The 27,853-nt window shown below is 39.2% G+C and overlaps 1 protein-coding gene across 6 annotated transcripts; it reads left to right on the forward strand.

The window, feature by feature from the left end:
- The first annotated feature begins 540 nt into the window (after window positions 1-540).
- RESF1 (retroelement silencing factor 1) lies at window positions 541-27,390 on the forward strand. 6 transcript variants are annotated; one of them, XM_030322109.2, is made up of 6 exons: window positions 541-634; window positions 1,917-2,012; window positions 3,674-3,874; window positions 17,738-22,802; window positions 24,139-24,222; window positions 26,666-27,390. In XM_030322109.2, exons 4-6 carry the CDS (start codon window positions 17,795-17,797, stop codon window positions 26,830-26,832), a joined length of 5,259 nt encoding a protein of 1,752 aa, XP_030177969.1. In that variant the 5' UTR covers window positions 541-634; window positions 1,917-2,012; window positions 3,674-3,874; window positions 17,738-17,794; the 3' UTR covers window positions 26,833-27,390. The 6 variants fall into 6 exon arrangements, with proteins under 6 accessions (XP_030177969.1, XP_030177973.1, XP_030177971.1 ...); XM_030322110.1 differs by lacking the exon at window positions 541-634 and adding an exon at window positions 1,054-1,457; XM_030322113.2 differs by lacking the exon at window positions 24,139-24,222.
- The last annotated feature ends 463 nt before the right edge of the window (window positions 27,391-27,853 follow it).

The raw sequence follows: 27,853 nt of genomic DNA on the forward strand, positions 1-27,853 counted from the left end.
GAAAACATTGATTTTATTTATTTATTTATTTATTTATTTATTTATTTATTTATTTGGAGAAGCTTCCTCTGCATTAATGGACGTTCTCCCTATTCCATTGGCTTGGGGGGAAAAAAACATCTCCCTAGCTTGACTTTGTGTGCTTTCTTTCACATGCTTTATGTAAAGTTTGCCAACCCCATTCTCTACATCATTGGTTCTGAGACCAGCTGCAACAGCCTATCCTGGGAACTTGTTAGAAATCTACATTTTCAGTCCACTTTAGCCCTACTGAATTGGTTTTGCAGGTGGTGCTCTTCAATCCTTTGGACGATTCCGACGCAAGTGAAACGTAAAGTACCACTGATGGAGACGTTTTCTCCATAGGACAAGTAAACCTGCCTTTGCAAATCTCGCCGCCAGGGACTGGAGGGCGGGGCCGGCCACAGCCGTTGTATACGTGTGGCACTAGGACCCGGGCGGCGCAGGGCTTACCGCTGCCGCTCACGGCCGGGGGCGGGGCGTAGCTGTTCGGGGAGCCTGGGCCTCGCTGATCGACCCGCCCCTGAAGGCGGACCGAGTTGACTTAAACTCAGGGGCCCGGGAGGCCCAGAGCGTCCTCCCCGCTTACCCGCGCTGGGCTCGGCGCCCGTCGGTAAGTGTGGGGCCGGGGAGCCCGCTGCCCCTCGCTCTCCTCAGGTCCCAGGCACGGCGCCGGCCGTCAGGAGCCCAGGCGCCCGCGGGCAGGCGCCGCGCGCGAGGCGGCGGGCGCTTTTGTTCTGAGGCGAGGACGGAGTCTCGGGGTCGCGGGAGCTCGGGCGTCTCCGGGCCTCGGCCCCGCGACTCGCGCGCCCCACCGCGTGCCGGCCCCTTCGCTCGTGGCCCTGCCTGCCGCGCGGGGCCGGCCGGGGCCAGCCGCGGACGCCGAGCCCGAGCCGGAGGGCGGCGCCTCCTGGGTGTTTTCTTTAAATTGCCTCACTCCTTGCGGTGGAGGTCGGGGTGGAGAGAGCGAGTACGCATTTTGTTGAACTACGAGGTGGTGGGTGTGAGAGTACCTTATGTTTTTAATTATTTCCTGTCGGTGGCGTGGAAAAAAAAAAATCTTTGTTTTGCATTTACGGTTTCTCGAGCATTGCCTTCCTCCCCACCTCCATTATGCTGACCCTCCCGAAACAGAATTGCTCGGCTTGTATCTCCAAGTGGCCCGCGAACGCCTCTGTTCCGCAGATGCTTTCTGTTCCTCAGCAGTAGTTAGTTCCTCGAGGCATTTTTAAATGCACAAATGCATACCGATTTTAGGTGTTTTCAAGAGAGGCGAATGCTCTAAGCAAATGTCCTTAGGATCTTGAGTTCAGCAGCAACCTTTTGAGGAGAATCGTTTCAGTGAAAACAATTTATTTGTAACACTTTAAGGAGCCTACCTTCAAAATAAAGAGAACAGCCCATGATACGATTCAGCTTGGGGTGCATTTGAATAGGTGGGTCGCAGAGCTTGTTTGGGGACTTTTCTGCTTGTAAATTGTATGTTTTAGTCATTGTTAGCATTCACGAATGTTAAGGTTTTAGTTACGTTTCCCCCTGTAGAGTCGGATTCTCTTACTGTTCCAGTGAGGAAAGCTGGTAAGATAAAGTATTTCTGTTTTGGAATGGTAGGGCAGTAGTGATCCTGGAGGACCAACTTGAATTCTAACTTAAACAGTGAATGGTATTTTAGGCCACACCTAGTTTCTATTTGTTACTTTCCACACCTAATGAGAATTCTGTAAACTTCGTATGTTTTTGGTGCAACCTTAAAGGAACACAGTTTGGCACAGCAATGTCCTATCTAGCAAACAGAATAGCATGTGCTTTTATCATAAAGTAAGTTTCATGTGAATAAAAAAATGCAGTTCATATTAAATTATCACTAATTATAAAATGTTTCTTGCTCTTCCTAGGACCAAAGAAGTATAATAAACACTGTGTGAAGGGGGACTGACATGCTTGGAGGGAAATGGGAACATAGTAGTAAAAGACTAACATTGTACTTAAAAGTAAGTATGTTACCTCCAAGTAGCCTGCTCTAATTTATTATGGAATTAAATTGTTAATTAAATAAATTAGCGTTGGTTAAATATTAAACAGTCGGGCACAATGGATTTGATGACAGAGCTTGAGGAGAAATATATGGTTGACATAGCATAGAGAATTTAGTTGTTAGTCTTTGCAAGAAAGAGTAGATTATGGGAGGTGACTGGTTCAGGTTACTCAGGCAGAGGTCTACTTAGGATTGCTCTATTTTTTAGAATTTTTGTAAGTTTATTTTATTTTACTTATTTGTTTTTGAGAGAGAGAAAGAGAGGGAGACCGAGATCCCAAGCAGGCTCCTTGCTGTCAGTGCAGAGCCCGACGTGGGACTTGATCTCACAAACCATGAGATCATGACCTGAGCCAAAATCAAGAGTTGGAAGCTTAACTGGCTGAGCCACCCAGGTGCCCCAAATTATATGAGTTTTAGTCATACAACACACGTGGGACAGCCCCTGTCTGTGAGTGGTAAGAGCTCAGTAAATTTTAGTTGTTGTCCTGTTAGAGGAAAGATATTTTATGGCCTCGGACAGCATTGTATCTGATAGGAAATTCAGTTTGCTCCTTTAAGGTCTAAGTTTATCAGCTCTATGTTAATCAGTTTTGTGTTGATTAAACCCTTTACTATAGATCCTGTTGTAGGTTGTTTCTGTAGGGAAGTACTAGACACAACTCTGGTTTTTACCTCTAGGCTTAATTTGAAATCAAGAATATCTCCATTAAATTCTCCTTTTTAAAAAAAAAATTTTTTTTTGAATGTTTTATTTTTGACAGAGACAGAGACAGAGCATGAGCCGGGGAGGGGCAGAGACAGAGGGAGACACAGAATCCGAAATAGGCTCCAGGCTCTGACCTGTCAGCACAGAGCCCAACGCAGGGCTTGAACTCACAGACCGAGAGATCATGACCTGGGCTGAGGTCGGCCGCTCAACCGACTGAGCCACCCAGGCGCCCCTCTGTTAAATTCTTAATTCAGGGCATATTTGCCCCAGAGCCTCGTTTTTCCATATTACTGTGTGATATACAGGACTCCCTTACCATTTAGGTTATCGATGTCTTGTATAAATAGGAACCTAAATGTTTAGGGAATTGATGTTGTTGTTTGAAAAGGTATTTATAAAGGTGAATTTCAAGGGTTTTGTGTGTGTGTGTAAGCAGGCCTTCTCCACCCTCCTGCCCCATCCCTCCCATTGAAACAGACATGGAAAGCATTCAATTTGAGATAAAGAGACAACGTTTACCAACTCTGTCTCTAGAATGCAAGTTAAAATTTACTTTGTAATAAGTCTTGTAAAGAAAGAACTAACTGGGGACTTTGAGAAATTCTAAATGCTTTGTTGGGAGGCAGCATTGTAGTGTGTATATTCTTGAGATCCTAAGTGTGCTTGTAAATTGAAGGGCAGTGTTAGAGGCTGACCTCTTGAGGTAAATGTCGTGAGACATTTGCTCATAGTTCTAATGACTGCAAAGATTTAATGACAATCACTAAGATTCTCCTGAGATGTATTAAATTATATGACTTCACTAAATTAAATCTTTATGGTTAAGATTGCAAAGTATTATAAGAAATTATATTGTCTACCCTATGTTTTAAGAAACAAATCATAAGCAAATTATTTTTTTTAAGCCCTAAAAGATAATTTACTGGATCACATCATTAAGAAGTTCAAATAGGTCAACCTTCATGTTTGGCTGGATCCAGTATCTGAATATAAAGAAAGAAAAACTTTAAAGACTTTTGAGACCCTCCATCTTTGAGCTCTGTTCTTCAGCATTGACTCCATTCTCAGGCACACCTTTCTTCCTTGAGTGGCTCTAGCATCTCCAGGTATGTATCCAATCAGCTTGAACTTAGGCCTTTTGTATGGTTGCTCTACCAAAAGTCTATAATTTCATTGGCTTTCATTGGGTCATGTGCCCATGTCAGTGCTATTGACAGGGAAATAACTATGTTTGGTTTTTAAACCACAGTTTAGGGATATAATTCATATGCGGTATTTATAAAATTCAGTTTGTCCATTTACAGTGTACAGTGTTGTGTTTTTTTTAATTGTGGAGAGAGTGTGCCCTTGTGTGTCTGCGTGAGTGGGGCAGAGGGAGAGGGAGAGAGAATCTTTAGCAGGCTCCACTACTTGCTTGGAGCCAGATGTACGGGGCTTGATCCCAAGACCCTGGTAACTTAACCAATCAGAAGTCAAGACACGTAACCAACTGAGCCACTCAGGCACCCACTACAGTGTACAGTGGTTTTAAGTTATGTTCACGTGGTGTGCAACCATCATTGCAGTCAATTAGAACAGTTTCTTTACTCCCAAAACAATCTCCATGCTCATTAATGGTGTTGATCCTGAAGGTGATGAATCTGCCCAGCAACCAAAAAGGTTTATTTAGACCCTTAGGGATTGCAGTCTGAGACACACAGAGTTGACAAAATCCAGAGTAAAGTGCTGCGACAAGTGGGGAGTGCAAGCTTACATAAGCAGAAGGCACAAGGTTACATAATTTGTTTTGGATGAATAAATGATTGGTTGATGGGTGCTAGCAGAGTTGAAACTAACTATAATACGTGTTTGGCTATTTGTAGGCTTTGGCTATTTAGCCAAAGTAGGACGATGCATTCCAGGAGGTGGTCCAGTTGTAACTGACAAAAGTCAGAACTTTGTGATGTTTTGAAAGTTAAAACTGGGAAAAAAAAATTAAAACTGGAGACAAGCCTCGACCCTACTTTCGATATTCATCTGACTCTATTTAGAGTGACTCTCTTAGCAATGCTTACTCTGTTTCGGAATCTTCTTTCACAGATCACTCCCCCTTTTCCCCAACCCAAACATTCCCAGGCAACTGTTAATCTAGTTTCTGTCTCTAGATGTGTGTACATTTCGTACAGATGGATTAATAATATGTGATCTTTTATGACGTCTCTCACCTAGCATTTTGTTTTCAAGGTTTATCTGTGTCCTTCACTGCTTTTTATTGTCAAGTAATAGTCCATTGCGTGGCTATGTCACATTTTGTTTATCCTTTAATCAGTTAGCAGACATTTGGATTGTTACCACTTTTTAGCTACTATGAATAATGCCCCTGTGAGCGTTCATGTGCAAGTGTTTGTGTAGACATACATTTTTAATTCCTTTGGGTATGTACCTAGGAATAGAATTGCTCCATCATATAACTACTTAGTCTTTTGAGAAACTGCCAGAGTGTTATTCAGAGTATTTATATATATTTAGATTTAGATTTAGATTCTCAACAGCAAGGCATAAGAGTTCCAGTATGTCCACATCCAGGGCAAACACTTGTCTTTTTGTGGTATGCTACTGTGGATTTTTTTTTTTTTTTTTTTGCTTTTTTAAATGTATATTTTTTAAAGATTTTTAAAAATACTCATTTTTGAGAGAGAGCATGAGTTGGGGAGGGGCAGAGAGACAGACAGACAGACACAGAATCCAAAACAGGCTCCTGGCTCCAAGCTGTCAACGCAGGGCTTGAACCCACGAACCCGGAGATCATGACCTGAGCTGAAGTCCAATGCTCCACCCACTGAGGCATACAGATGCCCCTGCCACACCGTATTTTTGATTGCATTCTGATGGTTAATGATGTTAAACATCTTTTCATGTGCATATTGACTATATATCTTTGGAAAAACTTTCAGTTTGAGTTGTCTTTGTATTGTTGAGTTGCAGGAGTCCTTTTTTGAATTCTAGTTCCTTATTGTAAATGTGAGGGTTTATTTTTGGATTCTGTTCCACTGATCAGTGTCTATCCTGTATCAGTGCCACATGGTTTTGTTATAGTTTTGTAGTAAGTCTTGAAGTTGGAAAGTGTAAGTCCTCCAATGTTACTCTTTTCAAAATGAATTTCAGGATCAGGTTCTCGATTTCTAGAAAGAAGACATCTGGGATTTTGGTAAGGGTTGTACTGACTCTGTAGATGAATTTGGGTGGTGTTTCTACTTTAATAGTATTAAATCCTTTAATCCATCGAATGTGGGATGTTACCCCTTTTTTTTAGGTCTTTAATTTTCTCTTCTCTTCTCCCCTCCCCTCCCCTCCCGTCCCCTCCCCTTTTCTTTTCTATCTCTGCATTCAGCGTGGGGCTCGCTCTAACTTGAAACCCTGAGGTCAAGAGTTGCATGCTCTTCCACCTGAGCCAGCCAGGTGCCCTTGGTCTTTAATTTCTTACAGCAGTGTTTTATAAATTTTTCACTTTTGTTAAACTTCTTCAAAGTGTTTGATTGTTTTTGATGTTACTGTAGTGAGATTGATTTCCAGATTAAGTGTTGTTTAGAAATACATTTGGCTTCTGTATACTGAGCTTGTAGTAGGCAACTGAGCTAAACTAGTTAATTAATTATGTTAGTTTTTTAGTGGATTCCTTAAAAGTTTTCTATATACAAGATCACGTCATCTGCAAGTAGAGATAGTTTTACTTCTTCTTTTCCAATCTGGATGTCTTTTATTTCTTTCTTTTCTTTCTTTTTTCTGAACTGCCATGGCTAGAACCTCTAGTACAGTATGGATTAGAAGTAGCAAGAACAGGCATCTCTGTTTTTTTCCTGATTTCTTAGAGGATAAACATTCAGTCTTTAACTATTATGATGTAAGCTGTGGGTTTTTTGCAGATGCCTTTTATCAAATCAAAGAAGTTCCCTTCTTTTTCTAGTTTGAGTGTTTTTACCATGAAAAAGAGTTGGATTTGAAGATGCATTTAATTTCCATCCTGTTAGGTCCTTCTTCTGAATCTACTGAGATGATCATGTGGTTTTTGTCCTTTATTGTATTGATATTTTATATAACATTGATTTTTTTTATTATTTTTTTATTATTTTTTTAAATTTTTTTTTTTTAACGTTTATTTATTTTTGAGACAGAGAGATAGAGCATGAACAGGGGAGGGGCAGAGAGAGAGGGAGACACAGAATTGGAAGCAGGCTCCAGGCTCTGAGCCATCAGCCCAGAGCCCGACGCGCGGCTCGAACTCACAGACGGCGAGATAGTGACCTGAGCTGAAGTCAGACACTTAACCGACTGAGCCACCCAGGCGCCCCTAACATTGATTTTTTTAAATCAACCTTGCATTTCAGGGATAAGTCCCACTGTTGTGGTATATAATTATTTTTATATGCTACTGTGTTTGGTTTGCTAGTCCTTTTTTGAGGATTTTTGCATCCATATTCATAACAGATTGGTCTGTAGTTGTATTGTGATTTCTTTTCTGGTTTTGCTATGGAGTTATCTTGGCCTCTTAGAATTAACTTGGGAAGTATTCCCTCTTTTGTGTTTTAAAAAAGTTTGTAGAATTGGTTTATAATATTTATGTTTTTGGTATGATTGTCCAGAGTGCCATTTGGGCCTAACCATTTCTTTTTGGGTAATCTTCTGGTTACTAATTCAATCTCTTCATAGGCCTAGTTAGATTTTCTGTATCTCAAGTCAGTTTCAGTCAGTGTCTTTTGGAGTTTTTTTGGGGTTCTTCACTGAATTCCACTGTATGTGTGTGGAACAACAAGCAACAACAAGCAGTTCTCTGGGGACACCAGCTGGGTCTCCTACAGTTCTGACACTATATACCTGGGGGGTAGCATCAGATTCTACAGGTTGAGGGCTTAGTCCCACAAGACTGCCTTCATCCATACTTGAGACACCAATCACAAACCCAGGTTATTCCCTGTGCTTCTGACGAACAGGTTACGGATTGGAGGTTTTTATAACTCCCCTCCTTGGACTTGAGATATGAGTCGCAAGTCTAGATTGTTTGTTGCCTGTACTTGTGTCTAACTGGCTATTGATTGGAGGTTTCCCCAACCCCTTCGTTGGAATCTATTAATTTGGTAGAGAGGCTAATGAAACTCGGAGAATCATTTTACTTACTAGGTTACTGGTTTATTGCAAAGGAATTTAAAGGATATGAATCAACAGTCTAGAAGAGCTGATAGAATGAGGTATGTGGGAAGTTGTGTGGAACTTCTGTGCTCCCTCTGGGCATGCCAGAGTCCCCAAATCTTCATGTGTTCACAAACCCAGAAGCCCTCTGAATCCTGTCCTTTTGAGTTTTTATAGAGGCTTTATTACACAGTCATGACTGATTAAAAACATTAGCCATTAGGGGCGCCTGGGTGGCGCAGTCGGTTAAGCGTCCGACTTCAGCCAGGTCACGATCTCACGGTCCGTGAGTTCGAGCCCCGCGTCAGGCTCTGGGCTGATGGCTCAGAGCCTGGAGCCTGTTTCCGATTCTGTGTCTCCCTCTCTCTCTGCCCCTCCCCCGTTCATGTTCTGTCTCTCTCTGTCCCAAAAATAAATAAACGTTGAAAAAAAAAATTAAAAAAAAAAAAAAAACATTAGCCATTGATTTAACCTCCACCTCTCCATCCCTCCCTGGAGGTGGGGGAGGGCTAAAAGATCCAACCCCCTATTCACGTGGATGGTTCTCCTGCCCGCCCCCACCTTTTGGTGCAGTCTAAAAGTCACCTCATTAACCTAACAAAAGGCACCTTTTTCACTCAACACTTGGGAAAACCTCAGGATTTTAGGAATTCTGTGTGAGAAATAGGGACAAAGATCAAATATATATTTGTTTGTATAAATTACAATATCACAGGGAGCTTGTTCTTTCAGATTATCGAATATATTGGCATGTGGTTGTTCATAGTATTCTCTTTTTGTTTTCAATGAAAGGTTGGTAGTAGTGTCTCTATTTCCTGATTTTAGTAATTTGAGACTTTTTTTTTTGGTCAGTTTAGGTAAAGGTTTATTAGTTTTGTTGATCTTTTCAAGGACCCAAGTTGTGGTTTTGTTCCTTTTCTCTATATTCTCATGGCTAAAGTTTATGACAGCAAAGGATACAATATAGGACTAACAAAAGAGATGCATAGGCAAAGTCTGTGGAGGTGAGGTACATGCTTCCAGGTTCTTCCATGAGTACTGAATGGGCGTGCCATCTCTAGCTACAGTCAGCAGGGACAGATCAAGTCAGGAAGCATTTATATACATTAGAAATTCTTTAGGGGCGCCTGGGTGGCGCAGTTGGTTGAGCGTCCGACTTCAGCCAGGTCACGATCTCGCGGTCCGGGAGTTCGAGCCCCGCGTCAGGCTCTGGGCGGATGGCTCGGAGCCTGGAGCCTGTTTCCGATTCTGTGTCTCCCTCTCTCTCTGCCCCTCCCCCGTTCATGCTCTGTCTCTCTCTGTCCCAAAAATAAATAAAAACGTTGAAAAAAAAATTTAAAAAAAAGAAATTCTTTAAAAAAAATTTTTTTTTAATTTATTTTTGAGAGAGTGTGAGTGGGGGAGGGGCAGAGAGAGAGAGAGAGAGTGAAACACAGAATCGGAAACAGGTTCCAGGCTCTGAGCTGTCTGTCAGCACAGAGCTCAACGTAGGGCTTGAACATGAACAGCGAGATCATGACCTGAGCCACCCCAGCGCCCCAGAAATCTTTTTTTTTTTTTAATGTTTATTTTTGAGCGCACTAGTGTGAGTCGAGGAGGGGCAGAGAGAGGGAGACAGGATCCCAAGTTGATATCATAGAGCCTGACGTTGGTCTCACTAATCACGAGACCTGAGCCGAAACCCAGAGTCACATGTAACCAGTCACATTTAACCGACTGAGCCACTCAGGCGCCCTACCTCTCATACATTAGAAATTCTTTAGGACCCTGAAGAATATTTATGTAGGTTATATCAAATCTTCTTCTGCATTTAGTTTCTTGCCATGTGTTATTTTAGTTGAAGTAGTTGAGGGTGTTTATTGGAGCTCAGAAATTTATCTCAAGTAGGTCACTTTCATTATGGCCATAAAGATTCACTGCCACAACTTCTTTTGGTTTTTACATTTTCCTTCCACATGACCATGCTACTATACAAGGTGTTGTGGGTAAGGTGGCTTAGAGCATGGAAGTGATGAGTTCACAGTTGAGTGATTGCCATTCCTTCTCACCCACCATAACTTGCAGAGGTCCTCTATGCTAGTTGGAGAAGGAAGACCATAGACCTAGGGGATAAGGGTTGGAGGAGTAGGCAGAAACTAGTAATCTAATTTACCTCAGGCTTGTAGCTGCCTACTACTCTTAGTCAACATACTGCTGGCCAGTGGAAGATCTTAATCTTAAGGACTCTTAGAAACCCTCAGCAGTTGCTAATCTTAGGGGAATGAATGCTCTTGGGAGTGGTGTCCTTTGGGCCAAGACTCGTGTAATTTATTCTGTTAGTCATGATTTCCATTGGTTTCCTGATTGAGGGAAAGCAGAATTCTCTTGTCTGTATCTTCTAGACTACAGTTATGGTTCTGAATTTAACTGGATCTGTCATCCCCTACCTGACCCTGATAATAAGAAAGTAGATTCTATCCTATAGGTCTCTTCTGGTACTTCAGGTCCCCTTGCGTCATTAGTTTTAACCTTTAGTTTTATAAAACCTGGATCTTAATGGAATGCCAACAAAATGCCTGTGTTAATATTCTTACAATCCTCCAAACAAAACCTGGTACAACCAGAGTAAACACTAGAGTATGGTCTATAACAACGAAGGTAACTAACTGGGTGTAACAGTTTTCAGATTTCTCTTCAAGGCAGTTGAGCCTGCTTTTATGGCAACTGTTTGGTTCTGTTCAAAGAGTTTATCCATCTCAAGAGGCACAGAATTGGCTCATTCCTGTTGTAATAGTGGTTATTTATCCTCATAATACACTTTGTACTCCAACAGCATATTGCGTCTTAGGTAGCTTATACTGGCAAACTACTCCTCTGTATTTGAGGCACTTGTCAGGAATTTCTAGATATTTGAGACCACCACCCCTCTAATGAATCTTGTTTGCTTAAGGTGGTGGGTACCTGGAGGGTTCTAAAATGAGTTGCTAGGCAGAACTCCCAGGAGGGATAACTGACTTTTTCATGTGTGCTCTCTGATATTTAATTCCCATTTTAGGGAATAGTACAACTCTAAAGTTAGTTTGAAATTTGTCTCTGACCTCTGCTCTGGAGACATAAGCGTAAACTTTCTAGCCTGAATGATAGATGCATTGCTCTGAACTTCCTACTGGCCAGTCATGATGGGGTATGTGTGATTGCCAGCATCCCACGCTCTGCTTAGATTAATCAGTGAGCAAAATTAGAGCAATTTATTTCCCACTCCCTTGTTCTTCCAGAGAGAAAGCCATGTGACTCTTATTGGTGAGCCTTGATGATACCTGGGACATTACATGGCTCCGTATGGGGAGCTTGTGGCCTGACCTCCACAAACGGCCTGATCATTCTGCCAGGGGTCAGGGTCAAGTCACTCTTTTCCAGTGTTGCCTAAGAAGAAGTACAGTTCGTTAGGGTATTTGATTGAGTGTCCTGTGCTTCTGAATAGAATTTGTAGCAGGACACATGTAGGGTGGAGGGTAGAGATGTAGGGGGCAACTTCTCCATTGTACTCTGATGACCTTTGTCTATTCATGGGCCAAATAGGCAAAGCCTAATCTCTGTCTGACTCCTACCTTGGCAGGACACCCAGTAGGCCCTTCTGGAACAAAAGTTGATAAGAACCCTCGTGAGAAATAGCCACAGGGATTTTTTTTTTTTTTCCTGTTGAGCACTGGACTTTACCACCTCCCTTATCCTTGGGTTATATAGTCGCCAGCTATAAAATGGCTGCAGTTTAGAGTTGGCTTTTTGGCAACCTGTGTTCTCAAACACCTTGGGATCACCCTCTGGGAATAGGGACACTGATGTTATTTTTTTCTGTGTGGGTAAGTAATAAATTTGTATGTGAAGTTATATTCTTGTCTCCTTTCTGTCTCTGGCAATGTGGACAGCTGTGATAGTGGGATTTCTATCTAGCCTTGCTAGCCTTGCACTATTGCCTGGCTTCATTCATTTGTTGTGACAGTTACATGTGATCATGTATTTAAAGCATTCAGTGCAGTTCTTAACATATGGTAAACTCTCAAATGATAGCTGTTATTTATAGAATTGAATTATAAATAATGCAAAATTTAGAATATTCCTGAAAGCCTAATTCAAGGATTGATAGCCTAATTTCTTCTATGACTAAGGATACGAACAGCCAGAGCTAGAATAATAGGTTGAGAAAATCATGATACTTTTCGAATTTCTGAAAAGTGCATTTTACATTGAAGTGTTGGTATTGATGGTTTTGTTGATGTTACAGAAGCATCTATAGCTTTTGCTAACCTAAATCAGTTTTTCAGTGGAAAATAGTGGCTTTCCTCGTTTTGACCACATCAGCTGACACTCCAAATAAACTTTGGTGTGTGGAACACATTAGATGTCAAACTTAAGCCATAAGGTAAAGTTTCACTTTAAAATACCAGAATGGGGGGGAGGGGCGCCTGAGTGGCTCAGTCGGTGGAGCATCTGACTTCGGCTCAGGTCATCATCTCATGGTCTGTGAGTTCAAGCCCTACATCAGGCTCTGTGCTGACAGCTCGGAGCCTGGAGCCTGCTTCGGATTCTGTGTCTCCCTCTCTCTCTGCCCCTCCCCTGCTTATGCTCTCTCTCTCTCTCTCAAGAATAAACAACATTAAAAAATTTAAAAAAATAAAATAAATTAAATTAATAAAATAAAATAAAATACCAGAATAGGGGGGCGCATGGGTGGCCCAGTTGGTTAGGTGACCGACTTTGGCTCAGGTCATGATCTTGCGGTTCGTGGTCAAGCTCCGTGTCAGGTTCTGTGCTGAACAGTTGCTCAGAGCCTGGAGCCTGCTTCAGATTCTGTGTTTCCTTCTCTCTCTGCCCCTCCCCTGCTTGTGCTCTGTCTCATTCTTGTCTCTCAAAAATGAATAAATGTTAAAAAATTAAAAAAAAATACCAGAAGGGTTTTATGTTTTTTTCAGGTATAAGAAGAGTATTTAATATATTTTTTAAGAAGTTCTATATTTTTGAAGTATTGAAATCATGTGATGTTTATGGCTGACACGAATCTGAAGGGAGAAGTGGGGACTTTTTCCCATCTGGAAGTTTAAATAGGGACTTCTTTTTAACTTGGTGTTCAGTACTTACAGATTATGTTTATTCATTTAACAAACGTTTATTGAAGCCTGCTGGACATTGTCTAGGTTTGCATCTTTTGGGCTGCTCTGAGACAGTCTTTTTTTATGCCTATCATCTTGTCTATTAATAGCATTACCTTTCATTTTAATAATGTTCCAGTTTCTTTGACAAATTAACGGTCACCCTTGTATATAAAACAATTCTTGATGTGGCTCTGTTTGTCCTGTTCTATTTCTTACAATTTCATCTGACCTGTAGTAGGCAGATCATAATGTAACCAGTCCGTTTTCATAGAGTTCTGTTCATGGGTGCGTGTGATTGTGTTTAAAATAGATACTAATATTACTGTTCTTCCACAAGCTGTGATTTTTAGGTTATTTTTTTACTTTGAAATTTCTGTAATAAGGGTAAACTAAAAATAAAGTTGCTGGGTTGAAAATTTTTCTTTTTTTAAGTTTATGTTTTGAGAGTGAGTGAGCAGGGGGTGGGGGGAGAGAGAGAGAGAGAGAGGGAGAGAGAGAATCCCAAGCAGGCTCTGCACTGTCAGCGTAGAGCCCAATGTGGGGCTTGAACTCACTAACAGTGGGATCATGACCTGAGCTGAAGTCAGATGTTTAATTACAGAGCCACCCAGGTGCCCTATTTCTCACACTTTTAGAGGCTGGAAGTCCAAGATCAGGGTTATGGTTTCTCCTGAGGCCTCTCCCTTCTTGGCTTGTGGTCAGCCTCCTCCTATGTGATGTCACATGGTCTCTCTCCCCCCACCGTGTGCATATGCCTTTCTTATGAGGACAGCGGTTGTTGTCCTGTTGGATTGTGGTCTATCCTTCTCTCCTCATTTAGATTTAATTACCTCCCTTAAAGGCCTGTTTTCAAATATAGTCACACTGGGGATTAGGACCTCAGCATTTGAAATTGGTGGGGGGAATAATACAATTTAGTTCATAACAGCATCCCACCCCCAAGTACATACAAGAAGTAAGGGGAATTTATTAGGCATCATTAACTCTAGTAGAAAAGCTAGTTTGTATTATGCTTCGGCCTTTATTTATTTTTTTCTTTTTTAAGTAAACTGCTCTTAACATGGGATTTGAACTCACAGCCCCGAGACCAGGAGTTGCATGCTTTAGCAACTGAGCCAGCCAGGTACCCCTAGTCAGTTGTATTATTAAGGAGCTTTCCTGAGAGAAGGCATGTGAGGAATATACAGATCTCTCTCTTTTGGGGATTCGTTTTTAATTCAAAAGCATACATACCTTCTTCAATCTTGTTTTTCTTTTTAGTGAAAACACTATGACCCAAGACTTGATAGATGTAAAAGATCTGTAGATTGTTTTGGATTTAAAAAATTTTTTTAAATATTTATTTTTGAGAGAGAGAGAGAGACAGATCCTGAGCAGGGGAGGGGCACAGAGAGGCAGAGAGACAGCATCCTAAACAGGCTCCAGGCTCTGAGCTGTCAACACAGAGCCTTACACAGGGCTTGAACTCTCGAACCATGAGAGCATGACCTGAGTGAAGTCGGATGCTTAATCAACTGAGCCACCCAGGTGCCCCTGATTTAGATTGTCTACATAAACTCTGTGAACAGTCAGTTTTATGTTTTCCTTCCCAATTCTTATGCTTTCCAGATCTCTAGTACCATGGCGAAAAGAAGGGGTAATAGTGGCGTTTTCATTTTATTGTCAATATAAATGTTTGAAGCTGCTATTTATCAAAATTAAGGAAATTTCTATTGTTGGTTTGATATGATTGTTCTTCTAATAAATGGATATTGAATTTTATCAAGCGCTTTTGTACCTGTTGAAAATTTATCATCTGGGGCACCTGAGTGGCTCATTTGGTTGAGTGTCCTACTCTTGATTTTGGCTCAGGCCATGATCTCATGGTTTGTGAGTTCAAATCCCATGTTAGGCTCTGCACTGACATTGTGGAGCCTGCTTGGGATCCTCTCTCTCCCTCTCTACCCCTCCCCTGCTTGTGCTTGCTTGCTTTCTCTCTTAGATAAATAAATTATTGTCCTGTGATTACTTTGGTTAATTTTCAAATGACAAACTTTGTATTTTTGAAGTAAAGCCAGTTTGATCATGATGGGTTATCCTTTCCATAGGTCACCCCATTTGGTTTGCTGACATTTTGTTTAGGATTTTTTCATTTACATTTCTGAAAGAAATTATTAATTTTCCTTCTTTTCAGCATTTGGATGATAGCCTCAGTGAATGAGCTCTGAAGTGTTCTCTCTTTATCCTTTTTTTTTTTTATTTATTTTTTTTTTTTAACATTTATTTATTTTTGAGACAGAGAGCATGAACAGGGGAGGGTCAGAGAAAGAGGGAGACACACAGAATCTGAAACAGGCTCCAGGCTCTGAGCTGTCAGCACAGAGCCCGATGCGGGGCTCGAACCCACGGACCGCGAGATCATGACCTGAGCCGAAGTCGGACGCTCAACCGACTGAGACACCCAGGCACCCCTGTCCTTTTAAAGAAGCTGTATTGGGATTGTTTTCTTTCATGAATGATTGTTGGAATACTCCAGCAAAGCCATACAGGCCTGGCATTTTCTTTGTGAATAGATACTTAATTATCAATGTAAGTTCTTTAAAGAGATAGGGTATTCTTACTGTGTTAGTCCTGGTTATATGTATTTTTGAAAGAATTTGTCTATTACTCCTAAATTTGAAATGTATTGGAATAAATACTTATTATTTTAGTGTCTATAGCGTCTGTAGTCTATAGGGTCTAGTGGTAGCCTCTATTCCCAATATTGTGCTTTTAAAGTTTCATGATCGGTATTGTCAGAGGCTTAATGATTTTTATTCTTTTGAAAGAATCAACTTGTGACTAGCTGAATTTCTACATTTTTATTCATTATTTTATTTCAGTCCATCATCATTTCTTTCCTTGGGTTAACTTACTAGTCTTGTGATAAATACAAAGATTGTTTCTTGGTTATTTATTCATTCATTTATTTATGAATGAATGCATGAGTGAGTGAATGTTTTTAAGTAATCTCTACACCCAGGGTGGAGCTCAAACTCCCTGAGATCAAGAGTCACAAGCTCTACCGACAGAGCCAACTAGGCACCCCTCCCAGTCTCTTTAACATATTTATTTATGCTCTAAATTAGTGTTATGTGTTACATGAACATGGGGATAGGAACATGTTATGTACTGAATTGTGTGTCTTCTCTTCTCCCATTTGTATGTTGAAGCCCTAACGCCTAATGTAACTGTATTTGGAGGTGAGACCTTTATAGGTAATTAAGGTTAAATAAGGTCATAAGGGTGGGGCTCTGATCCAATAGGACTGATGGCATAAGTAGAGGAAAGAGGCACCAGAGAGCCTGCGCGCGCGCTCTCTCTCTCTGTCTGTAAGTGTAAAGTGTATTCTTTATTTCTCAATTACTTGGCAATTTTCTATTTACTTTGTTTTCTATAATTTCTAGATTGATTCCACCGTAAATTAATCTGAATAATTGAACACTTTGAAAATTGAGATGTGCTTATGGCTCAGCTAGATGGTCATGTTGGTAAAAATTCCATGTGCACTTGGGAAGAATGTATATTCTGCATTTAGGGTGTAGTATTAATATGTTTAAGTGAAGTTGGTTTTATTTTAATTGGTCTTTCCTCATTTACTATGGTTGTAGAATTGACCATTTTTAGATTTGTCAGTAGCTGTGGGTGAGAGTGTAAGTTATTTTAACCTTTTTGGAGGGCAGTTTGTATTGTTCGTGAAGATAATTTTAATGACCTTTGACACATTGATTTCACTTCTAGGAATTTCCAGAAACATGTAGCCAAAAATGTAAAGTATAAATATAGAATCCTTAGGATAGTTTACAAGTGCAAAAACTTTATCTGCCAATAAAGGACTGGTTAAATGGTAATATATACTCAGAAAGTGTATGTTCTGCAGGCAATGAGGATAATATATTTGTAGTGAAATAATAAGGTATCCTAGGTATAGTAATGAAAATGAGGCAAAAAGATGAGGTTTCCTTTATGTATTTGTTTTTTTTTTTTTTTAATTTTTTTTTCAACGTTTTTATTTATTTTTGGGACAGAGAGAGACAGAGCATGAACGGGGGAGGGGCAGAGAGAGAGGGAGACACAGAATGGGAAACAGGCTCCAGGCTCCGAGCCATCAGCCCAGAGCCTGACGCGGGGCTCGAACTCACGGACCGCGAGATCGTGACCTGGCTGAAGTCGGACGCTTAACCGACTGCGCCACCCAGGCGCCCCTATGTATTTGTTTTTTACCTATAAAATTTTCTGTAAGAGGAGGTAACAACAGATACCTCTGGAGAATTAGACAATGGGGATAGACAATAAGGACTATTTGCCATGTGTTTGAAGTTTTTTGTTTGTTTTGTTTCAATGAACATGGGTTACTTAGAATAAAGAACCTGTTAAGATCAAAGTAATTGCCACTTAAATGGAGCAAGCAAAATACTATATTGTGTAGAATTTCTATAAAACACCCCAGAGATTTTATTGATACTTGCCATGTTTATTGTTAAATCCTTCTTTGCTCTTTTCTTTGTATCTCTTCCCCAAATTAAAGATGAAGTTTTGACTGGTCAGAGGTTTCTGGAATTCTAATAGACCATAGCATTGGTGTTAAGGTAAACTAATTTTCTTGAAGTTTTATGCAGACAAAACAAATTTTTAATGAAAGATCTTTATTTCCTACAGATTCCTGACATTCAAAACAACTGACTTTTAATACTCTGCTACTACATCAAATCAACAATGAATTGGAATGCAAAACCAGAGAATGTCACCTTACCACCACATTATCCTAAAAAGCCGTCATCTTTTTTGGAGCAGGCTTTAATAAATACATTTAACACAACATCTCAAAGTTCTTTAAGCTATCCTGGAAGTAACCAAGAAGCATGTATGTTTCTTGGAAATTCAAATCCAGTTTCACAGCCACTGCTAAACATGAGAAATTATACAGCTCCTCAGCAAATCCCTATTTCTGATATACATACCGGGACAGTTGTGGCCTCACAAACGTCAGTAGAAAGAATAACATATGCAAATGTTAAAGGATCCAAACAACTAAATCACAATTTGCAGATGTCTTCTGGCGTTACCCAAAATGTATGGTTGAACTCACCAATGAAGAATTCTGTGCATTCTCATACAGGGGCAACTGTATCTCATCAAACTAGTTTTGGAACTAATACACCTAATGTACATGCACTACAGAATCAATTTGTAACTTCAGATACCTGTTCTGTGCAACTACAAATGATCCCCTCCAATTCTCCAAGAGTTCCTATAACTTATCAGTGGACCCCAAGACTTAACCCATCTGTATCAGAACGACAGGTTGACTGGGCGCAACAGTATACATCCAGTGGACTGACTTATCCAGATTACAGACCGCTTCCAAAGCAATATAGTTACACATCACGAAGCTCTTTGCAAGATCCTTCCCTTCAGAAACAAAACCCTATGCCATCTGCATCACTGCAAATTAAAAATAGTCACCCTCCAGATCCTCCACAGACTTTACAGTCAAAGCAGACTGCAACTGTACATTCCTATCGATATGCAGTTCCTCAGACTGACAAAAGGCCTCCTCCTCCTTATGACTGTAGATACGCAAGCCAGCCTTTGCAAAGTACTCAGCATGTTATTAAACAGGCTTCTGTGGAAGTTCCTCAGAGTCAAGAAATGCACTTACCTGAAATGAGGAAAGACTTTTCTAGAAGTTTTCAACTGCATTGGCAAAACCTTAATGAAAATGTCAGCACAGTTGGAAATTCCTGTAACTTGAAAGTAAATAGCAGTGTCATTCAGCCTTTTAATGAACCTGTTAGATCTTCTGTGGATGGTGTTCAGACTCTTGCTCAAAATAATCAAGAGAGGAGAACAGACTCTTGTGATCTAACTTCAAATCAAGTATTGGACACAAGTGTCACAAAAGAAAAGTTAGTGAGGGATATTAAAACATTAGTAGAAATAAAAAAGAAGTTTTCGGAACTTGCAAGGAAAATCAAGATTAATAAAAATCTTTTGATGGCAGCAGGTTGTATTAAAACAACTGATACCTCTTATAGTGAATTAGCTCCAAATTCTGGATTGTCTCTGAAACAAACTGCCCAAATCCGGTCTGGACCACAGGTAACCCTAGTGACTCCAGAGAATAAACCACCAATAGTAATGGAATCTGCAAAAGAAACAAATAGAGCATACAGTACAATGAATTCCAACATTCAGGACCCCAATTGTGGAAATTTTAACCAAGTGAATTCTGTTTTACTAAATTCTGTCTGTTCAGAAAAGTTTCCAATGCCAGACCAGTTACAAGATTTGAAAGTTAGGACTTCTTTAAAGGCATCGACTGTTGAGATTACCCAGGCAACCTTAAATAACACCCAGATGTCATCAGGAAATGTCAATGTTGAACTAAATGTGCCAACAAATTCTGAAACAACTTACGTTCCTCAGTCTGCGTCCTTTGAGGAATATGTTTCAAAATATCCAAATAAAAATACGCTAATTCTCAGTTTACTTACATGTAGAGATAAACCTCAGGAGAAGTTGTTTAAAAATGCTAGTGAAACTATTCAGGGTTCTAAACCACATAGTTATGAAGTTAATCCAAGTACCCAAATCACTGGTAACCAGCTAAATTTGAAAACAGTGGAAGCTCCAAGTACTTGTAACACAAATGCCAAGGTTTTAGATAACTCTTTTTGCCTTGAGCATAAATCCTCAACAAGTGGAATGCCTTCTAAAAGTGACAGTCACTTTTCCATGGAATTGCTAGCAACATGTCTTTCTCTGTGGAAAAAGCAACCTTCAGAACCTACCGAAGAAAAACAGTGTAATGAATCAAGAAAAAATAGAACAGCAGTTGGAGTTTCCAAGCCTGTGGAAACCTGTGATAAGAGTCCATTTTCAGTTGTGGGAAATTCTCAGAATAAGGTGTTAAACAGCTCACAAGAAACAACTTTGTCGATGGTAGTACAGAATTCTGAGTCTTCAGGCACAACCAACACAAAAGGAACAGAACTTCAGGTGGCTGTAGTGTCCCCACTAATTCTTTCAGATGTCAAAACCTTGTCTGTCAAAGGAATAACACCTGAAGCTTTATCTGAAACAATGTATCCAGTTATTAAAGAAGGCAGTGTTTGTAGCTTACAGAATCAGTTGGCAGAAAATACAAGTATTACTGCTGCTTTGAAAGCTAATGTTGATGAACCAGTAGCAGGTGCTACAACAGACACCAAGATGTTCTTACCAATTCAGAAGGAAGAGCAAAATGAGTCAACTAATGCAGCAGACACACCTCATGGCAATCAAGGAAAGCATATCAAATCAGAACCAGATACCCATTATACTGTGAGTGAACAGCAAGCTTCATACAAGCCAAGGAAAAGTGATATTGCTAGTGGTGATATGTTACATATTGAGAATATTTGTTCTCTTGTTGAAGGTGATACGTCTTATAATTCCCAAATAGCGGAGATATTCAACTTGCCGCCTTTGAAAAGAGTTGAGCCACAGAAATCTTCTCTCCCTAAGCAACAGGTGATTAGTAGTGGACAACAAAAAGAACATACAGACAATGTCACTGAAAATAAAGACTTTGGTTTTCAAAGTGATAATTTTTTAAAGTGCACAGATGTTTCACATAAAATAACTGACCAGGCAGAATCACCTCAACCTCCAGAATCATCTTTGAAGCATGTTAAAGCAAATAGTGGAATTTTAGAGGAAAGTGATTTGGAACATATCACTAAAAAAGAAAGCATGGCTAATGATATGTGTTCATCGGCAGCTATCCAACAGGGCAGTTGCCCTCAGGAAGCTGATGCAGTTTGCAATTACACTGCCCAAGATCCTACAAGAAATGAGATTCTTAATGATAAGGCATCCATCTTATACCTACATGATCAGCTGTCAGAACTTTTAAAAGAATTTCCCTATGGCATTGAAGCTGTGAACACACATGAAGGTTCTGTGGCCCAACAAATAACAAACCAAATCCCAAAAGGTCAAACTTGTGATAAAACTGGTTGTGACTCCAAAGACTCAACAGACCAAATACAAATTACAATATTAAACTCAGAGCAAATGAAAGAATTATTTCCTGAACATGAAGATCAACTCTGTGAGGTAGACAAGTTGGGAGAACATCAGAAAGAAGAACCTGTAAACAAAGAAGGGGGCCAGTGTGACCCACAAACAGATACAGATGAAAAGAGTCATGATTCTATAATGGATTCAGAGAAAGATGATGTCCGTTGCTGTGCACTGGGATGGCTATCTATGGTTTATGAAGGAGTACCCCAGTGCCCGTGCAATTCTATCAAGAACTCAGCTTCAGAGAAAGAAGGGGAAGATAAATGTTCTCCTTTGAAGATCAACAGTTGTAAACAAGGAGAGAAAACTGATAGAAATGCCCCTGTTGAATGTAATAGTCCTCTAAATAACAATCCGGAGATTCCTTTGACTTGTCCAGATACAAAAAATCATCTTCCTGAAATAGAAGAAAGCAAGAATATAAGTAAGCCCAAAACAAAACACAAATCACTGAGGACAGAACAAGAATTATCAGGTCAGTTTTTATCTATAGGTGATAAAAAACTAGATTCCTTGCAAAGTCACAAAAGGAAAGGAAAACTGAAGTTTCATGAGATAACTTTTCATAGCAGTAATAAAATGACAAAATTTTCTCAAGAGAGCCTGCACCAGAAGCTCATGGCACAAAACTTACGTCCACTAAAACCAAAGGTGGGTTTTTTGACAAATAAAAATAAAGATCTGTGTATGAAGAATGGTTCTTTGGTACAGTCAGTATCCCCAGAGAAAATAAAATTGAAAGCAGGTGGCTTGAGACAAAAAGTTTTGGAAAAAAGGAAGTTAGATGATGGGGGCATACTTGATTCAAAGATAAAGAGGAAGAAATATGATAAACGAGAGCATAATAAAAATACGGGAGATGGTACATTTAAGTTGTGTAATTTTTTGTCACTCGCAAATGAAAGAGCCAGAGTTAAAGAAAAGACAGTATCAAATGCTAAGTCCTCAGGCTCCAAGGACGTTTCATCCAAAATGAGTAGAGTTCTGACACCGAAGGAGTATTTACAAAGGCAGAAGCACAAAGAAGCGATGGGTAGCAACACATCAAAGAAAAGCCACGTGAGAAATGTAACGTGTGATTCTCAGTACGTGAAGTCCAGTAAACTTTCCATGCAAGCAGGGAGTTGTGGGAAATCAAATGAGAGACACAATAGTGTACAGGCTTCTAAAGAATCATTAAATACTTCTTTAAGCCATGCTAAAAACCTCAAATTTCACCATTCTGAGGAGTCTAAAATGTGTATTTCAAGGAATGTTAAAGGGATAGTTGGTGGAAAGCAACTTGATAAAATATGGATTGATAAAACCAGATTAGACAAAAATTTGAACAGTATAGACAATGAAGTTGAATTCGGCCAAATGTCTCCCCAATCAAAGGATCAAAGGAAACTATATCTGAACAGAGTTGCATTTAAATGCACGGAACGTGAGAGCATTTGTCTCACAAAATTAGATAGTTCACCCATGAAGCTTAATAAAGAGAGGACGCCAGAAAATAAACCTCAGAGCTTCTTACCTGTGAAAGATGCCACAGAAAGACCAAACATGCTGGAGTTTAAATTATGTCCAGATGGACTGATTAAGAATACAAATTCTGATGACAACCGGAAGGATCTGCAGCCTTGTCCTAGCAAGGAGCAAGCACCTGTGCAAGGTCTGGTATGATTTTTTGATGATGTCTACAACATTGTAAGGCATGGTTTTAAGTTTATCTTCCCCTTACTGTAAATTGTACTCAATTTGTACTTGATGACAAGAGGTGTATGGAATTGTAAGGTTTGCCAAATACAAAGATTTCGTTTTGCACCAAGAAGCCGATATTATGAAAAATGTTTTTGTGCTAAGTTAGAAGAGTGTTAGTTATACATTATTTCAATCTTTAAAAAAATTTTTTTTTAATGTTTATTTATTTTTGAGACAGACAGAGCATGAACAGGGGAGGGTCAGAGAGAGGGAGACACAGAATCTGAAACAGGCTCCAGGCTCTGAGCTGTCAGCACAGAGCCCGACATGGGGCTCGAACTCATGGACCGTGAAATCATGACCTGAGCCAAAGTCGGCCGCTTAACCGACTGAGCCACCCAGGCGCCCTCAGTCTTTTGTTGATTCTCATTTGGACTTGTGATTTCAAAGCTCTGTGAATTTGAAGCTTTGGTCTAAATATGAGGAAATAATCATTACATATTTGTGAAAACTTTTTATACATATGGAAATGGTTTGATTTACTATTATCTTTGGAGTAGTTGGTAACTGTGTTATCACGAAAGTTAAAGCACTGTCCTGTAGTCTGCTCTTGAAATGGGAGGGCAACGGAAACAGTCTTGTCCAGTGTTAAGTTACCAAGGCCAGAAGGAAGCATGACTGTCTTTTGGCTGAATGATAGAATTCTCAGTGTAGTGCCAGGAGGGAAGGAGAAAATAGAGGACTAATTATTTGGTAACATTGTGTTGAGAAATTCAGATTGGAAAAGTAAAGGATTTGAATGGCAATCTTTTCTCCTGTGCTCTTCAGATGGTATCTGGGCACAGAAAGTTACAATGTAAATATAAGGTACGTTTTCTTGGAAGGATATAGGGATGTATGGTAAAAATAGACTATAAAATTTATGTTGTAAAGTATTGGTGATTTCACTTGGCCATATAAATGTATCTGAGGCATGGGTGTAACAAGAACATTGGAAGTAGGTGGGGGCAATGGGAGGGGCTTTCTTTGTCTCATGTACCCTTAAATACCTTGGAATTTGTTGGTGTTCAGCCTAAGTGGGAGAAACAATTCCGTACTGAAGATAAACTTTTAATGCAACCCATTTTTCATTTATAAGATACTCAGACACTTGAAATGGAAGGATTTTTGAGGCTTCTTTTAGACTTGCAGTATATGTGAATATATTTAATGCCTTCTAAGATTTATTTTATGTTTATATGACTTTCCTTCATTAGAGTACTAAAAGATGAATAGCAATTTCTAGAGATCTGAAAATGAATATTTAGTTTCAGGAATAAAAAGTACAAAAGAAGACTGGTTAAGAGGTGTAACTGAGGAGAAAAGGATGCCAGAAGCCAACCAAAAAATAGGTAAAATCCTCATGTATTTAAATTTTTACTCTACGTATTGGGCACTTGGTCACACAGAAGCTGGATTATAGTTATGAAACTATTGTGAAGTTTGATTTTTATCCATATTTTTTGAATGATTCAGTGTATGGTAGGAAGATAATTTCTGATATTTTCTGTCATACTGTGGAGAGGGGAGCAGTGGTCTGTTTCCTGTTAACAAGAAAATATTTCTCCTCTTGATGAGTTAGGTAACTTTTCTGTGCAGGATTATGCAGTAAATACTAGGTTTTGCAGATCGTAAGATTTCCTGAATACTCAACTCCGAGACTATAGTGAGAAAATGGCAGTAGAATAATAAATGAATGAGTATAGGCTATACTTCAGTTAAACTTTATTTACCACATTGGGCTAGAGGGTTAGCCATACCCTGTTTGCTAGCTCCTGGGTGGGGTGATTAGCAAGTTTAATTCATTTAATTCTCAAAACCAGGTAGATGAGCATGTCCCCATTTTATCAGTGGGAGGTAAGGTCATTAGAAATTCCATGACTAATAACCAAATAGGGACTTGAACTTTGTCCCCTCTTTTCAAAGTTAATTCAGTGTGGAATTTGAGTTATTTTGATGATAAGAGACTGAGCCTCCTAGTTAAAATTTATTTCTCTTTGTATGGGAGGGATTTAGGCTGAGTGCCAACCAGAAAAACCAGAGCTTTCAGTATCTTACTTAGTGGAATGAATGCACTTTGTTTTTAGGGTTTTGCATTGAGAACTAGAAGCTAGGGTTCAGGAGTTTTATCTTCGTTTTGGTTAATTGAATATGAAAAGACAAGTGTTTAGAACTCATTGAAAATGGGTAGAAGCAGAATTTCACCATGAAAAAGAAGCACATTTCTTAGAGGAAGTGATGAAGTGGAAAAGAGAGTTTAAAACAAATATACATAAGCAGGCTTGCAGAAATCGAGTCCTGCACAGTAAAGGTACACATAGGAAAAAACTAAATTGATTTAAAGTCTTAAAGAAGAACTGCACTCTTCGTCAGAACAAGAAAACAGCTGGAACAGGGCAAAATGAATTTTAAAAGTCCTAAGAGTGGAAAGCATACTTTTAAAGTTGGAACACAGGAATTCAAAAGTGAGAAAAATGGAAATGGGCATTGAGATTGGATAAGAAAGGTCCTTGGAAATAGGAGAGATGTTACTCCATAGAGAAGGTAAGAGACATAATTGAAATCTGAATCTGAAAATACTCATAGATGCCTGCGCAAATTGACCAGATATAAGCATGAGCTAAATGAGAGACATAAAGACAGCCACAAATAAGATGAGCAATAAACTGAAGTTGAGTAAACATCAGTGCTGAGAATCGTGATAAAAAAAACACAGACTGGGGCACAAGCTCAAGGAGATCTGCAGCAGGGTAAGGAATAGCCAAGATGCGAAGTGTCAGATGAATCACTATGTTGTACCCGAAACTCACGTAATATTGTATGTCAGCTATACTTCAATTAAAAAATAAAAGCAAATAATACTTACAATCCAAAAAAAAAAAAAAAAAAAGTCTGGAGATTCAGGAAAAGCGTGAAAGAACAAATACCAAGATGAAGAGGTGGAGAACATGAACCAGCGGGAAATGAGACAAAAAACAAATGTTGCAAACTCCCAAACAGATCAAAGAAACAGTTGAGATAATTATACATCTACATTTGGTAGCAAAGGTTTGAGTGTAGATGGAGCAAGTTGTGAAACTATCAAGTCAAGGTAAGGTACAGAGAAGAGGAGGTAACAGAATCCAGTGAAAAATGACTTAGGAACCCATCTCGGATATCAGTGTCATAGAAGAAAGCTAATGAGGATGTACAAGAATTTGAAACTAAGAGGATAGAATGCATGAGTTCCTAGGCAAAAAAAAGTAAAACAAGACTATTATGCAGAAAGGAATGGCTATAGCAGGAATGAAAACCAAGGGAATTCTATTCTAGACCAGCGGAATTGGCTACTGAGAAGTACAGCCACATCTAGAAATGCAGGAGGTAGGAAAAGCTGGACCCATCAAAAAGATAGGCTAATATAACGCTGAAGTGGTCTGACAACAGAAAGCTATAGACATGTCTTAGAATACAAAAACTTTTCCATTCACTGGTTGAAACTGGCTGGTTTGTGCTCTTGATATTGCTAATTTAGATAGCTGTTAAAAAGGTCACATTTATAATAGTGTGCAAATGATAGAACAAGATAGCTGTGGGATGTGAAGATGGGATGAGAGTAGAAAAGAGTCCCCAAAAGAGGCAAGATGTCCTGTGTGTGTAATTTATAATTCTGTAGGTAAAAAGCCATAGTTTGTCCAACTCCTTGTCCTAATTTTATCCCAGAGAAGAGTGCAGGGTTACCCTCTCCATTTTAATTGATTGTATATTGGTCACAAACACTGAATAATAAAGTAAACAAAATTTCTGTTTCCTTAGATGATAATGTTTTGGCTAATGCAAGACTCTCCAAGAGAAGCTTCAGTGCAGATGGATTTGAAACACTACAAAATCCAGCAAAAGATTCAAAAGCAATGTTTCAAACCTACAAAAAGATGTATATGGAAAAGAGAAGCAGAAGCCTTGGTAGTAGTCCTTTAAAATAATTTCAAGGCTAATTTTTTTGATGGTTCTGTAATGGGCACCAGGAAGTTTCTGCCAGTTTCTGTTTAGAATATTTTGCTGAAAATGCTCAGAATTGTAAAAAATGTCAAGAGAGTTGGATACTACATAAGTTTTATACATCTATGAAATCAATTAAGTGGCTTGAGAACCTTGCTTGTGGGTACCAGACATAAGAGATAGGTGGTATTTGTCAGCAAAACCATAAGGTATTGAATTTTGACATTACTGAACAAAGTTTACCATTGTTTATTTTGAAATGCTAACTATCGATCCTGAGGGAGGACTGTTGTTCTCAGTTAAGGACTTGTTTATTTTAGCTGGGACTGTAAATATATTTTTATTTCTAAAGCTTATTAGCAAAACTTATTTTTCAAAAATGCTCACTGTGAATGTCAAAGTATATTCTTAAGTATTTTATACCTAATTGTAAACTTTGTCAGAAGTCTTGTTTTGTACTTGTTAAGCTGAACATAATTTTTGGATAATGTTTAAACATTACTTTTCATACTTGAAATAAACATTTATTTTTTAAAAATATATATGTGAAGTCATAATGGATTGTGTTTCGTTTTCTACCCTCACAACAGGACACATTTTAGAAGGGTGTTTTTAAAAGGAGAAATGTTAAATTAAGCTGTCAGAAGTAAATATTTTCAGGTTGCATTCAGAAGAAGAGCAAACATTTTACTGGGGTCAGGAAATTGGAAGAAAGAAAGCAAAATGTTTCTGGGTTTTACTTTATGACTCCTAGAAATGTGTTGGTTAGTTTCATAAAATCTCAATGCCATATATATATTATATTTATAAATTGTATATATTATATATGTTATATATAATATATATGGCACTGAGATTTTATGAAAATATAATACATTATATATTATGTATAAATTATATAATACATAAAAATAAATTTTATATATATATATATGGTTCATACTTAACTACATTTCTGGGAGTAGGGAGAAATGGGGAGTTTAAGGGGAGTATAGTTTCAGTTTT

Source organism: Lynx canadensis, chromosome B4 (genome assembly GCF_007474595.2).
Source record: "Lynx canadensis isolate LIC74 chromosome B4, mLynCan4.pri.v2, whole genome shotgun sequence".
In the NCBI taxonomy this organism is placed as follows: Eukaryota; Metazoa; Chordata; class Mammalia; order Carnivora; family Felidae; genus Lynx; species Lynx canadensis.